This window comes from Cygnus atratus, chromosome 27, assembly GCF_013377495.2.
Source record: "Cygnus atratus isolate AKBS03 ecotype Queensland, Australia chromosome 27, CAtr_DNAZoo_HiC_assembly, whole genome shotgun sequence".
Taxonomy (NCBI): Eukaryota; Metazoa; Chordata; class Aves; order Anseriformes; family Anatidae; genus Cygnus; species Cygnus atratus.
The window spans coordinates 4,296,971-4,311,312 of NC_066388.1; the positions used below are offsets into that span (position 1 = coordinate 4,296,971).

Sequence of the window (14,342 nt, forward strand, 5' to 3'; positions counted from 1 at the left end):
AAATGAAACGTCCCGCTCGCCGGGTGCCCCCTGCTCCTCGCTGCACCCAGGAAAGGCAGGTGGGGGGCTCGGGGTGGGGGGCTGCACCCCACATTTAGGGGTGTACACACCAAGGGTGGCCCCCAGCCAAGCACCACCACCACCACCCAGGGGAGCCCCAGCTTCAGCTGGGGTGAGCCGAGGGCTTTGGTGCTGAGCAGGGGGCTGGGGGGCACTTGGGGTTCCCCCACCTGAGTGCAGCACGTGCTAAAGGTGCAGAGTTTGTGCTGTTGGGTCACTTCAGCCTCTCCTTGCTCCTATATTTGTGGGGGTCTCCTCACGCTTTACACCCTCCCGCGGAGCCCAGCTCCATCGCTGGCTGCATCTTCCCCACGGGTGGGCGAGGAGAGAGCAGCCCTGGAGGGAGCAGGGGGTGCACCGCAGCGGGGAGCAGCCCTAGCAGCAGAACCACTGCTCCCCACTGCCTCACCCCCATCCTCCAGGGGAGCACCCCCAGGGCTGAACCCCCCCCCCCCCCAGCAGCTGCAGGATGAGGCCCCCCCCACCCCTGGGAGGAGCCAGGCACTGTGCCCCCCGTCACCCCCACGCAGGAGGCAGCACAGCACCCTCCAGCCTCAGCCAGGGCCTCCCTCCCAAGGGCACGGGGAGGCTGGGGACAGGAGGAGGCCGGGGCTCTCCTGAGCTGCTGCTGGCCTCGTGGTACCGGGATCCTCACCCCAGTCCTGTAGGGAGACGAGCTCTGGGAGCTGGGTGCCGAGCACGGTGCTCCAGCAGCCCCCAGACCACGGGGGGGGGGGGGAGGGGGGATTCGCACCCCCATCCCCGTGCCCCCCCTCGTTGCCGAAACCTCACAGGCTTCCACTGGTCAGGCTGACACCGCTCACCCTGCTACAGGACATAGGAAAAAAATAACAAAAAAATGAAATAAATCACCAATCTCAGGCATCTCTTCTTTTTTTTTTTTCTGGCTGCTCCTTGCTGCGTAGGCACAGCCCCACGAGGACGGGGCTGCAGCACCCACAAACTCACTAAGGTGGGGGGGGGACACCCCAGGGCTGCTCTGCTTCGCCCCCCCCCCCCCCAGCCCCAGGAACTGCCCTGTGCTGACCCTAAAAGAGGGGACCCAGCACCCAAAGCACCCCCAAGCACCCCGGCAGGGTGGGAGCCCCATAGCAAACCCCCAGAGGGGTTTAAGAGGCTTTGGCGCTGCCCCTGCCCTGGGATCCCAACGGGGCACAGCCCCATGGCAGGTGGTGGACGTCGCTTCGTTAGCACAGCCTCGTTAGGGCCAGCCCCGGGCCCTGCTCTGCTCCTTTGCCCACCCGGACCCCTTTTCCCCGGGGCTTTGCTCCCCTTTGCGCTCCCCCAGGCACGTTGGTCCCGCTGCAAGCTGGGGAAGGATGGAGGGGAAAGGGGGAAGGATGTGGGACGAAGGGTGAAGGGCACGAGATAAAGGGTGGAGGATGTGGGCTGCGGGGTGAAGGGCACGAGATAAGGGGTGAAGGATGCGGGGGGGGAGGATGCAGGAGAAGGGGGTGGGATGAAAGGCGATGGACGCGGGATAAAGGGTGGAGGATGCGAGATAGAAAGCTGCAGGATGAAGGAGGAGGGATAAAGGGTGGAGGATGCAGGATAAAGGGTGAAGGAGGTAGGATAAAGGGTGGAGGATGCAGAACGGAGGCTGCAGGGTGAAGGGTATGGGGTAGAGGGTGAAGGATGCAGGATGAAGGGTGAGGGGTATGGGATAAAGGGTGGAGGATGCAGGAGAAAGGCGCGGGATGAAGGCTGCACGTGCCAGCTGCAAGATGGAGGCTGCTGGAGGCACCCATGGGGCACGCAGGGTGCTGCGAGGATCTGGCGGGTGCGGGTGGAGGATGCTGCGGGCAGGGGGCAGGGTGCTGGACGTGGTGCTGGACGGAGCCAGCCCCGGCTGCCTGGAACCAAATTGCTCTGCGGAAAAGCCATTGCCAGGCTTGGAGCCTTCACCGTTGCCCCAAAAAAGGAGGAGAATGAGCAAAACGGGGCGTTTTGCTTGGAAAAACACATCTCTGAGCCCCGCACGGCTTCGCAGCCCCCCTGGGAGCAGCCTGGGGACCGGCTCTGCCCGCTGGGGGAGGAAGGGAAGGAGCAGAGCTGAGCCACCCCCACACACCAGGCAACACTGGGGTCTCAAAACCCAAACCCCAGGAAAAAGGGGGAGGGGGGGGACACCACCGGGCACCCCCCGCTCGGTTGGGAAAGCAGCAGGCGGCTCGCTTTGGTAATGAAATAATTTATTGTCTAACAGTCAAACAATACAGAAGTATACATATACACAGCAAGACGCTCCTAAAACACCTCTAAACTTCCTAAAATCGCCTGTGCTAACTGTAATAAAAAAGCACCATTGGGTGGTCTCGACACAGGAGGCGGAACGCCGGGGTATTTACACCGGGAGCTGAACGGCCGGAACCAAAATTTGCCTTCTCCCATCTGCTGCTGCCCCGTTCAGTCCGGGAATAAAAGCCGGTGAGAAAGCCGGGCAAGGGGGAGTTGGTTTGGGGGCAATTTGGAAGCAAAATGGGGGAAAAAAAAAAAAAAAAAAAGGGAAAGGGCAAAGAAAAGGCAGCAAAAGCACACCCAGACCGCTTAAAGGGTCGGGAAGGCTCACGAGGCGTGCAGCAGGGGGATGGAGACGCCTCTGCTGAATTTCTTCTGGCCGAAATGTGGGGTGTGGGATGGGAAGGGGCACGGGGACGGTCCAGGTGCTTTGGGAAACCGGCTGCTGGCACCTGGGGCAGCGAAGCAACCCCACAAGCACTGCCAGGGGAGCAGAGAGGGAGCGTGGCCAAGGCAGAATTCCTCCCGCTACAGTACAGTGTCAAAACCTGAAATCGGGTACAAAAACGGGGCTGCGGGGGGGGAGGCCGAGCCCGTACCTATTGCTACGGGGGGGCAGAAGTGCTGCGGGACGGAGCAAGGTGCCGGGGCGGCGCGCGGCCGCTAATGCCCAGGAGAAGAGCAGCGGCGCGGGCAGGACCGCGGCAGGACGCTGCCCGATCCCTTCCTCTGCCCGTCGCAAGCAGCTCCGAGCTCTCCCCAAAAATAAGAGCCATCTGCGCCGGATCCGCTCCTCCACAAGGAAAACAACCCCCCCAAAAAAAAAAAAAGCGTGGTTTGGGCTCACACGTCTGTGCAATCGTAAACATGGGGGGGGGGGGGGGCACGAGCGGCTCCTCGCTGCCCCCTTTTTTTTTTATTTAAACAATCTACAAAAATCTAATTGCTGCAGCTTATTTCTTAGTAATGCTGGTGTGAATTCGAGGAAAAAGGCTGGCAAAACTGAGAGCGGCGCTACCGGGGCCGCTGAGCACGCCGACCGGGCGTGGACCCCGCCGGGAGTTTTGGGGAAAAAGCCCGGGGTTTCCGCCTTGCACCCGTTTGACTTTAGTGCATCGTTTTCCAAGGGTGGAGCTCTTCGGCGCCGTCAAGCTGGAGAGGAGCACGTCCAAACAGTGCAAAGGTCAAGTAATTACTGCTTTATAGCGGGAGAAAAAAAAAATAAAAAGGAAAATGAAACAAAACGCACAGCATTTCACCAAAACAACGCCGTTAACCCAAAAAAGGCACAACACACACACACCAATTTACAGAGTCAAAGCCTTAAGACTCGGTACGCCTGACTGAACGTGAAACACAGCATCTTGCTCTCTCGGTGCTTTCCCGAAGACTCAATGCTGTGGTTCCCGTCCCGAAGGCAGGAGGAGCCGCAGCGCTGGGCTGGGAGGCACCGAGGCAGCACCTGCAACGCTTTGGGGGAGGGAAAAAGAGCTGGAAAGATCCCAAGCCGTTGTGCAGCGGGGCGGCAGACCTCTAAGGGCAGCCTCTCAGCTTGCCTCGTGGCTTTTGTCCTCTTATTTTTGTCTTTTTATGTGTTTTTTTTTTTGTCTTTTTTAAAGTGGACCGCTTCGAGCTCGCTCTCGGACTCGGGACGACTCGGACTTCTCCCAGTGCAGAAGGCTTACACGAGGCGTAGATCAGTGCAAATCTGCTGGGCGTCAGACAGCTCCAGCTGCTCCAGGAACATTTCTCGTGCTCTTTTTTCTTTTTCAAAACCTAGCACGCACAAGTAGAGCACAGACTTCGGAGATTTTAGCGATCCACTAGCCCCGCCTCCCATCCTCTTGCTTCTCAAAGAGTTCAAATGATCCAAAAATAGCTTAGGGATTAAAAAATAAAATAAAAATAGACGACTTCTAGTTCATTCATTTGCACTTTGAGTGTTTTAGTGGCTTTTGGCAGCTTGACAAGCAAAGTCTCAGGAACTGCGTGTCTCACAGGAGTGTTTAACGACGGCAGGCTGGGTTTTGGTGCCTGGAGGAGCTCCGGAGCCCTTGGAGAGCAAAGCCACAAAGCTGCTCGTGGCCGAACGCGGGGCCAGGAGGTCGGCGTGCTGCACCGAGCGCTCGGTGTTCGTCGCCAGAGGTTTGCCGGGTGGGCGGAATAGAAACAGCTTCAAACGTTTCGAGCCAAAAAACAAAAGAAATCTCTCTCTCTCCATTAGCGGACCTCTACAAAGATTCCAGAACATCTATAAAAGTCATCAGAATGTATCTCCGTTACACCAGTTTCAAAGAAAAGGAATAAATACTATTTATAGCTCGCGTGGTCTATGTACATTTACGTGTGCTCTGGTTAGCTTTGACCCAAGCGCGTTTGCAGGGTCGGAAACCACGGCTTGCGAGGCAGGGGGTTGTCCTTTCCCTTCGTGTTTGGTTTTACCTCTCTGAGGCGGCAACCAAAAGCTTTGGGAAGCCCCAAAAACCTTGGGAAGCCTCTTTGAGTGCCTAAAAACAACCCCACCGGCCAGCCAAGTGCTTTAACGCCAGCGGCACCCCGTGGGGACTCGCCAGGAGCCGCGTCCTGGGAAAGGCGAGCGCTTGGCCGCCGGTTATTGCTAAGCTTCCACGAGAGGGGTGTGAGCAGGGCCAAGCGTCGCTTCTAGAAAACAACTGAGGCATCATCTTATTTTTTTTTGTGCTAAAGGGATGGAGATAATCTTTGTTCATCTCTCCGAGGTAGAAAAAATTATCCCCGAGACAAGAAGCATGAAGGACGTCCTAGGAACGCTCGCCTAGAACAGTAAAATACGCGGCCGTAGCGCGTGAGGTCAGACATTGCACAGGACGAGGATCGTACCATTTGGTTTTAGGGACTACAGGAATTTCTGAGACGTGTCAAAGCTGAAGGGGTCCTACCCGAAGCCCTCTGAGTAATGCTCCAGCAGCTCGCAGCCGAAACTCTCCTCTTGCAGACCTGCCTCTGCCCTCTCCTGGATCCAAGCTACCTAAGGCTGGGTTTCCCTTTGGGTTTCCCTTCGGCTCGTTGCCCAACAACGCACGTTTGGGCCCTGCTGCTGATCGTTAGGAACGTGGCATTGCTGGGCAAACGCACCACGCAGATCCAGAATACCGGGCGGTAACAGCAAGACGAAGAACAGCCGAGGTCTCCTGGCGTTGCTGTTACCGCTGCGATATTCTCGGGCGCGTCGAGGTCGGGTTGGAATGTGCGGTCTCACCGAGATGAGTTTCCCGACGGGAAGAGAAGCGAGCGGATGCAATGGGACGCGTGCTGCAGAGGGCAGCGTGCTCCCCACGCACCGTTTCGGGACTTCGGCAAAGCGGGCTTCATTTCTGTCGGTGGTGCAAGATTTACGTGCGAGGAGAAGTGCGGGTCCGGTGTCCTACCTAACGAGATCCAACAGGGAGAGAGCGGCGGGCGGAACAGCTCCGGGAGTCGCTCCTTAGAGAGCGGGGCACGGCTTCTGATTGCTCTGCAACTTCAATCTCTTCACGCCGGAGCTGGAGTAGCCCTCGTCGCTGCACACGCTCTGCAGGCTCCCTCTTTCGTCCGAGTCGCTCGGGCTGCTGCTGCTGCTCCAGTCGAGGTCTGCGGGCAGCGAGTCCGTGCTCTCCACGTCCACGTCTATCTCTTCTGCGAGCAGAAAGGGCGGCGTTACAGGACGGCCACGAGACACCCCCCGGCGCTGCCCGCCCACCGGCGCGGGCCCTCTCACCTCTGTCCGAGTCCGAGCGCTCCGAGGACACGGTGGATCCGATGCTGTCCATTCGTAGCCTCTCCGCGCCCATCTTCTCCAGCTGCCTCCTCAGGTGCCGCTGCTCCCGCTGCAGCTGGTCGATTTGGTGGAGGGCTTTCCTGTCGTTGTCTTCAAGCTTCTGCAGAGGTGAAGAGACCAGACGGCATTACTTCCTCCACCCATCGCAGCCCACAGCCCCTATATTTTCCATCCCAATGACCCCAAACCTCTCAGACTCCCTGGGAACCCCCGGCTTTGGCCGCCCGGTGCAGCAACAACCGCTGTTCCCTGGTGCCATGCGCTCTGCGCCATGCCAGCTCCACGCCATTTCAGGCACCAGTGACCTGTGTCTACTGTCACACAGGGGATCTCTTCCCAAGGACTGCACGACTGGGACCAGTAAAAGCTTGCCCATACCCAGCCCGAGCTGCATGAACCAGAATTTCCTCGCACGCATGCACCGCTCTCCTCCTCCCACAGCCTGGAGGAAATGGAAGCAGCATCTGGCCCGGAGAGCCGGGCCAAACAGACTCGATGACAGCCAAACCGCACACACGTGAGAGGTTTCCTCCTCCAGACGGCGGCACTGGAGCCGGCCCAACCCTATTTCTATATTTTCAGTCTCTGATAAGTCGCTGGCTGCACGCAGGCTGACGCCAGAGCTCTCCCGCTGCACCGCCCCGGTTATCTGTTGGTCCATAAAACTAAATAACGCGCTCAGCGAGAGCTCTGTTGAGTCAAAGTTTAAAGGACAAACGATAAAGTTGTAAATGCTCTGGAAAAGAAAACAAGAGGTCCTGCTAACATCCTCCCACCTCTAGCAGCCAGTACTTTGAACCTGTCTCGTTCCTAAGGCCTCTGGGCAGCTCTGCTGTATAAAACACGTGGAAACTGGGCTTTAGAGCAGAGTGGCAGCTGCCCACGAGCCTGTTTGTAAGGTTTTTACACAGACTTGCTGCAGTAACTGCGGGGAAAACAATACTGGCCTCTGGCACCAACCCCAGCCAGGTTTGAGGCTCCGGATGCCCCCAACCCCTCACCACGTGTGGCGGTGCAGCTCTCGAAACTGAGCTTGGCGCTCGTCTAATGGGAACAAAGCTTCCCCCCGCTGCAGCACCAGCGCAAAGGCTTTGGGAATTTGGGGTGGAAAAGCTTCTTCCTGAGCCCTCTGCACTTTGGGGTTCAGTCGGTGCCATCCGGCAGCGCAACGTCGGCAGCTCTCGCACCCCACACTTTTTGGGGCACAATTTGGTGTGTTACCCCCGCGGTCCCGACCCTACCCGGGCTCACCTTTATGTGCAATCTCGCTCTCATTAGTAAACTCAGGGTCGTGTGTTTGCTGGTTTCGGGCCCGAGCGGCACCAGCACCTTCAGCTTCTCCAAGCACAACCGCAGATGGGCTCGCCTGCAAGAAATTGGCTTGAATTGAATGGTGAAGGTTCGGCTGCGTGCTCCCCAGGCAACTTTTAACCTCTGCACACAGACAATCGGGGTGGTTAAAAGCCAAGCCAGATGATAAACGAGAGCAATTGCCCATCTGGGCTCAGAAAACCATTTATTCCCAGCACGCTGCTCCGAGATCCGGTCTCTCAAACCAGAACGAGAGGAATTTCTCTCCGACCCGCGGTATCAGCTCGGTCTCTGCAGGTTCTGGCCCGTTTAGGGCAGCCCATTAAACCAGATGTTCGCTCTGCTGCCTGCTCTGTCCCCTAAAAACCCCGCGGCCAGCTCAGCAGGCATCCACCAGCTTGTGAGAGGAGCTCCCAGGCTCAGGACCTGCACCCATGAGCTCAGCGCTCCGCTCTCTTCTAAGAAAATCCCCGGCCCCGGTGGCCCGGGGACCTGCTTTGAGATACTGGGATGAAGACAAAGATCAGCTGGGAGTTTTGGCTCATGGACGCTGTGTTTTGGCTCACGGCCATGAGAAACTGATGCTGACACGCCTGTCGGTCTTCTAAGTGCTGTGGAGAGGAGGACGGTCACGGGACAGGCTGGGTCCGACCTGCGGAGCGCTAACGGGGCCGAGCCCCCCGTCAAATCCTGTGCTGCCCCCTGCCCACGCCACCAGCTCCCTGCCCCGGGTCTCCTCCCCAAAAACCTGCACCCACGGGTGCCTCCGGTCCTCGCCGGGCTCCAGCCGTGCCTCAAGAGGTCGAGGGCAGCAGCAGGGAGCTGCAAACCCAGCGCGTCCCCTGCAGCGCTCCCTTTACCTGTTTTAAGTAGGATTTCACCTGCCCTAACACCCGGGCTGATGCTTTACGGCTCCCGCCCCGCTGCTGCACCCGCGGGTGAAGCTCTGGGTGCCCGAGGAGGTCCCTCGGCGGCCGAGGTGCTCCCAGCACGGCCGGTTTGCCTCGCGTTGGGCGCCCCAGCCCCGACATTTAGGTTGCAACACCGGTCTCTGAAATACCCAAAGCTGACAGAGGCAGCTGCGAGCGAGGATTTTGCAACGACCTGCCTATCTCGTTCGGGGCACGCCGGGAGTAAACAGGCGTTTGCCTACACAAAGTGCCTGCTGAATACCAACGCAAACAAAACACGCCCGCTGGGGGGAATCCCAAACACCGAGGGGCTCGGAGAGGAGCCTCTCCGAAGCTGATTTTCAGTCGCAGGGGGAAAAGCAGAGCGGAGCTGCGCGGGGATGTCCGACCGCGCCATCGACCTGCACGGTCTCAGGGCGAGGAGCCAGCCCCGCTGAGCTGCGGCAACAAAATCGGGGTCCTCAGCTAACTCTCTTCGACACAGCACCTCGTAACTGGCACCGGAAGAACAATAAATGGGGAAAAAAAAAAAAAAATCCGTTTTCGGGCTGAGCTGAAGCTGCGCCTCGGTGCTAACACCCAGATGGGATGGGATGGAGGAGGTGCAGCAGCAACCCGCTCGGCTTTGCCGATGCTGAGCAATTTGCTGGATTACAACACCCCTCGGTTTCCACTTCCAGGTGGTGCAGCGTATGCTGAAGACCATTTTTTTCAGCTTTTACCTAACCCAAACCGCTGCCGTGCTTAAAAAAAAAAAGCATCACGGGGACCTGGCACGAAGGAGAGCGAGCGGGCAGCGCCAGCAGACCGAGGCCACGATTCCTCGCCTCGACCCCGGCGGGGTTTGCAGGAGGACGGCTCGAAGCAGCACCTAACGAGGACAGCTCGAAGCAGCACCTAACGAGGACGGGGCACGTCGCCCTGCACCTCGTCTCCCCGTGCGGAGGGGCGGAAGGACGGGAGGTGACCGCGCTCACCGTGCTCGTGGCGCAACGCGGCCGACGGGATTTCAACACGGCGCCGCTGCAAGAGGGGTGCAACGCGGCCTGACGTCCTCTGCGGGTTTTTGTTTTTTTTTTTTCGGTAATCAGATGCTGATTTTCTCAGGCTTTTTAAAGGAGGAAGAAATGGCCCTGTCCGTCCCTAACTCACGTTGCTCAGGACGGGGACATTTCTGCCTCCGGGTACAAACCAACCGAGTCCACGCGAGCCCTTCGCTGGCAGCAGGCAACACGGCCCCGCAACATTTGAGCCTCACCCAAGCCCAAGAGAGGAAAAGAGGAGCCCTTAAAGGACACAAAGCCACCCTTCGGCCCTACAAAGACCTCACCAGCCTGTCCCAAATAATCACGGTTACGCTCAGCTCCAGCTTTGTACCTACACGAAATTTTCCAGCCCGGCTGAACTCCGGTAGCTTAGCAGGGAGAGCTGCGCAGGGGTTCAATTTCAACGGAGTTTAAATTAAACAGGGTTTAAATTAAAGCCCGTAAGGGCGCATTACGAAGCCCCAGAGCAATTAACACGCGCGGGACCTTCCTCGGAAGGAGGCTTCCAGCTCGCCGCTGCACCCTGCGGATCGGAGCGGTATTTGAAGAGCGCCTCCGGAGCGTTTTGGGAGGCGTCTTCACACCCACGTAGCGCAGCCCTGCTCCTTCCTACCCCAAAACTGAAGCCTTTTGGGGTCAACGTCATTAGGAGGTGCTCCGAATGCCTCCTGCCTACATGGCGAGAGCAGAGCCACAGCCTGGGGGCTCGCACGGCTTTCAGGACTCTCGGCCACGCTGCTTCAGGCACCGCAGGCTGGGGGCATCCCCCGCAGGGCTGAAATCCCCCCTCCAACGGGGACGAAGCCAGCCACGTCCCCCCAAGCCAGCGGGGCAGGAGATGAGCACCATCCCCATCTATTGCACGCCCAGGGACAGGAAATACTTGGAGCCTGAGCACCCCGCACGGGTGACGCCGCGAGCCGCCCGCGCACCCCGTCCCGTCCCTCCCCGGCTCCGATGCCCAAATCCCGCTGCCCGCGGGCACTCGCTCGCTTCTCCCTCGGGGACAGGACCCAGATGGCCCCGACATGGGGCGGAAGAGAAGGGATTTGTTCAAATTCGGGTCCGAGCGAGCCCCCAGCACTCACCTGTTCTTCTCCATCTCGTTGTGCGTCGACCTGGAAGAGAAAAAGAAAGGACACGGCGTTAGCTCCTGCAGGGGAGCGCGGTGCGAGAACAAACACCACGGCTGGGATCTGCTCGGGGGGGAACGGGGACGGCGGAGACGGTGGGGACATCAAACCGGGTGGGAACCGGGCACGGGACACTCGACGGCCCAGCACGACGGAGAATTACCCCGATGAACGGCAATAAACGGGAGAGGAAAACCCTAAAACGGGATTTTAACGGGGCGAGGCTCGTTTTTAGAGACTTTCTGGCTACGAGGACCGGGCATACGCAGGCGTCTCGGTGTCGTGGCTCGGGGCAGACAGCACACAGCGCCCAAAAACTCTCCAGCCTCGTGGCGGAGGCTTCACGGAGAAGAGGAAGCGCCGAGAGCACGTCCGCAGGCCCAGCGCCGACGTGCGTATCTGCGGGCGGGAAGAGGGAAGTTGCTCCATCCCAACGCGGCCCCGACACCGAGCCCACGAGAACGCAACCGGGCCTCCGGCCAGCTCGGGAGCCCTGGTGAATGGCTCACGGGGGGCTCCAAGCAGCTCCCTAAAGGCTTCCCGCAGGAACAGCAGGGGAAGAGGAGCCCCGCGCCCGCTCCCGTCCCCGCCGCTGCAAGATGTGGGGTGATCCCAACGGCGAGGTGCAGGCAGAGATCCCTGCTCAAAGCCCGCGTTAGCAGGAGGCCAGACGCGATGCCGAGCCCCGCACCGGTGTTAAACCCGCTCACAGACCATCCCCAGGTCTTACCGAGACTTATTTTCTCGCCACCAACACCCAGCGCGCCCTAGCGCGGCCGCGCCGCGGAGCTGCCCTTATAGAACTTCGGGGGCCGCTTACTCACAAGAAAAACGTGAATTTGTGCCTAAAAGCACCCAAAAAAAAGCACCTACAGGTGCGCAAACCCCGCACGCTCCGGGGACGCGGACGCTCTCCATCTCCCGTGGACTTCCCCGTTCAAGTTCCCCTTTCATTAATAAATTCATTTTCTCTTCGGTGGCTTCATTTCGGGGCCGTTCTCGGTCTGGTCCTTTTAGGGTGGGTTTTATCTTTTTGCAAGCACACATCCTAAGATTTAGGGGGAGGTGGGGGAGTTGGGGGACTTCGGTTCCGGATCCCCGCTTTGGGGGGGTTGAGAACCCCTCTCCTGCACCCTAAATTCCCCGGAAAGGGATTTACGAAGCCCTCCCCCGGGCAGCAGGGTGAGGATGGGCACGGCCGGATCCTGGCTTCCTCCGATGACTCCGTGCGGACGTCTTCTGCTCTTCTGCTTCACCAAAACCTCATTCAAACGAGGAATCGATTCCAAACCTCCCCGGAGAGGAACCTGGGAGCAGGCGCTGTGCACCCCCCCCCCCACCCCCCCAGACCCCGCATCAGAGGAGGGAACAAAACCCCTCGGGCACCCCAAAAGCAGGGGGAGAAAAATTTTTAAAAGCCCCAACTGGAGGAAAAGGGGGGGGGGGGGGAAACGTGGAAAACAAACAAAAAAAAAAAGTCGTGCCCGCAGCGTCCCGGCCGTCCCCGCAGCCGCCGAAGGTCGCCGGCGTCGCGCACGCAAACCCGCTGGGGGACCAGGAGGGTGCTGGTGCCAGCTCAGCACCGCTCCGCCCTGGGCAAACAGCCGCGGGCACGGCCCCGGCCGGACCTGTTGTGGGGCCGAAGTCCCCGGAGGTGGCCCCGGTCCCCGGCGCGGCGGCGCCGCTGCTGACGGGGTCTCGGCGACACGGCCGGTGCCGAGGTGGCAGGGGAAAACGAATCGGGTTCGTTCTGCTGCGCCCCCAAATTGGCCGGGGTGGCTCCCCCCGGGCTGGGGTGGGGAACGTTTTTGGGGGGAAGGCTCCCGGGAGGGGGGTCTGCAACCGAAACTGCTCATAAAAAACCCGCCTGGCATCCCCGGGGGGGCACAGGGTCCCCTCCTTTTGGGGTCGACACCCGCCTGCCACCCTTGGGGGGCATGAAGGTCCCCTCCTTTTGGGGCTGGCACCCACCTGCCACCCCTATGGGGCACGAGGGTTCCCTCCTTTTGGGGCCGAGACCTGCTTGGCACCCCAGGGGGCACAGGGTCCCCTCCTTTTGGGGTCGACACCCACCTGCCACCCCCGGGGGCACGAGGGTCTCCTCTTTTTGGGGCCAGCACCTGCCACCGTGTGGGGCACGAGGGTCCCCGCCTTTTGGGGTCGACACCCGCCTGGCACCCCCAAGGGATGCGAGGGTCCCCTCCTTTTGGGGAGGCAGGGAGCGGGGTGGGGGACGAGCACCTCCGGGTCCGTCCCAAAAACAAGGCTCGAGCTGGCACCCAGGTTCCGGAAGGGTTTTGGGGTGGACACCACACGGCAGACCCCCAAACCCAAGCGGGATTTATCTCAGCCCCGAACCCCCCCCCCCCACACACACACACACACACAACGCCGAGCCACAGCAGCGCCCGACCCCAAACCCCGGCAGGATTCATCCCCTAAAGGGAACCGGGACGGGTTTCGCTTCCGACACCGCCCTCTGAGCCCGAAATGCTCCCGTGGCCCCGGTGCCGGGACCCGGCTGCCACGTCACGGCCGCGCCTGTCGGGACGGGATCGCCCGAGAAGGGAGGTTCCCGTCACGGCCCCAAGCCTGTGACGTGCACGGCACCCCCCCGGCATGGACGGCCCCGTACCCTGGGGGGGGCGGGTTTGGGGTCCTCGGGGGGGGGGGGGGTGTTAGGGTCTCCTAGAGGGGTTTTAGGATCCCCGGGAGGTTTTTAGGGTCTCCTGGATGGGGGTTTAGGGGTCCTCAGGGGGGCTTTGGGGTCTCCTGGAGGGGTTTTAGGGTCCCTGAGGTGAGCCCCTTGGGGCGGAGGAGGCTTAGGGCAGCTTGGGGGGGGGGTCCCGGGGGGGTCCCGAGGGCCCAGTGGCTGCAGGGTCCCAGCAGGCCCCCAGCCCGGCCCCGTGCCCTGTGACAGGGGTGTCCCCAAGTGTCCCGTCCCCCCCCCCCAGCCCTGCCCTATAACGGGGACACCGACAGCTCCCCATCCCCCGGTGACAGCGGGGTTCCCAAAGCCCCCCCGAGGTCCCCAAAATCCCCCTGAGGTCCCCAACCCCCCCCCGGGACCTGCCCCCACCCCGGGACATCGGCAGCACCCCCGGTATCCCCCGGTAAACCCCTTACCCCATAACGGGGGGGACACCGACAGCCCCCACCCCCGGTGACAGCGGGGTCCCCAACATCCCCGTAACCCGCCCCCACCCCCGGGCACCAGTAGAGGCCCCGGTAACCCCCGGCCACCCCCCCGGTATCCCCCGGTAAACCCCCCCCCTCACCCCCTACCCCATAACGTGGTGGGACAACCGCCAGCCCCACCCCCGGTACCACCGGGACCCCCAAGCCCCCCCCACACACCCCCCGCTAGAAACCGGTGCCACCCCCCAAATCCCGTTTCCCCCCCGGTTACGGCCGCCCCCTCCCCCCCCCCCCGTTACCTGCTTCCCCCTCCGCTCTTCCTGCCCTTCGCCCTCCTCCTGGCCCCTCTCCGCTCTCCGCCGGGCAGCACCGAGGCGTACCCGTGCTCGGCCCCTCGGCGGGGCCACCCCGGCAAGGAGCCGCCGCTAACACCGGTAGCCTCCTCCGGGACCCACCGGCACCGCCGGAGGAGCCGCCGGGGCAGAGCCGTTCCCGAGCTCCCGCCGCTCCAGGAACTCGGCGGCCGCAGCAGCAGCTGGATGCGCCCGCAGGGGTCTGCCGCCGCCGCCGCCTCCTCCTCCTCCCCCCCCCGCTGCCGCCTCCGCCGCCGCCGCCATCGCCGCGCTCCGGGGCCCGGGACCTAACGGGGCCATGCCGGGGTGAGCGGAGCTCGGTGGGCCCGGCCCCT

At 61.2% G+C, this 14,342-nt stretch overlaps 1 protein-coding gene across 1 annotated transcript; it reads right to left on the reverse strand.

The window, feature by feature from the left end:
* Positions 1-2,256: 2,256 nt before the first annotated feature.
* Positions 2,257-14,203, reverse strand: MXD1 (MAX dimerization protein 1). Its single transcript, XM_050715817.1, has 5 exons — positions 13,954-14,203; positions 10,472-10,501; positions 7,367-7,481; positions 6,056-6,215; positions 2,257-5,973 (listed from the first exon to the last, which is right to left on the reverse strand). Exons 2-5 carry the CDS (start codon positions 10,483-10,485, stop codon positions 5,783-5,785), a joined length of 480 nt encoding a protein of 159 aa, XP_050571774.1. The 5' UTR covers positions 10,486-10,501; positions 13,954-14,203; the 3' UTR covers positions 2,257-5,782.
* Positions 14,204-14,342: the final 139 nt, after the last annotated feature.

Bases quoted from the DNA above. Each gene is read 5' to 3' on its own strand.
- MXD1 (XM_050715817.1), bottom strand. The intron at 6,216-7,366 runs GTGAGCCCGGGT...TCACCTCTGCAG, and splicing joins GAGCGAGATTGCACATAAAG to AAGCTTGAAGACAACGACAG. The intron at 5,974-6,055 runs GTGAGAGGGCCC...TTCTGCTCGCAG, and splicing joins GCGCTCGGACTCGGACAGAG to AAGAGATAGACGTGGACGTG.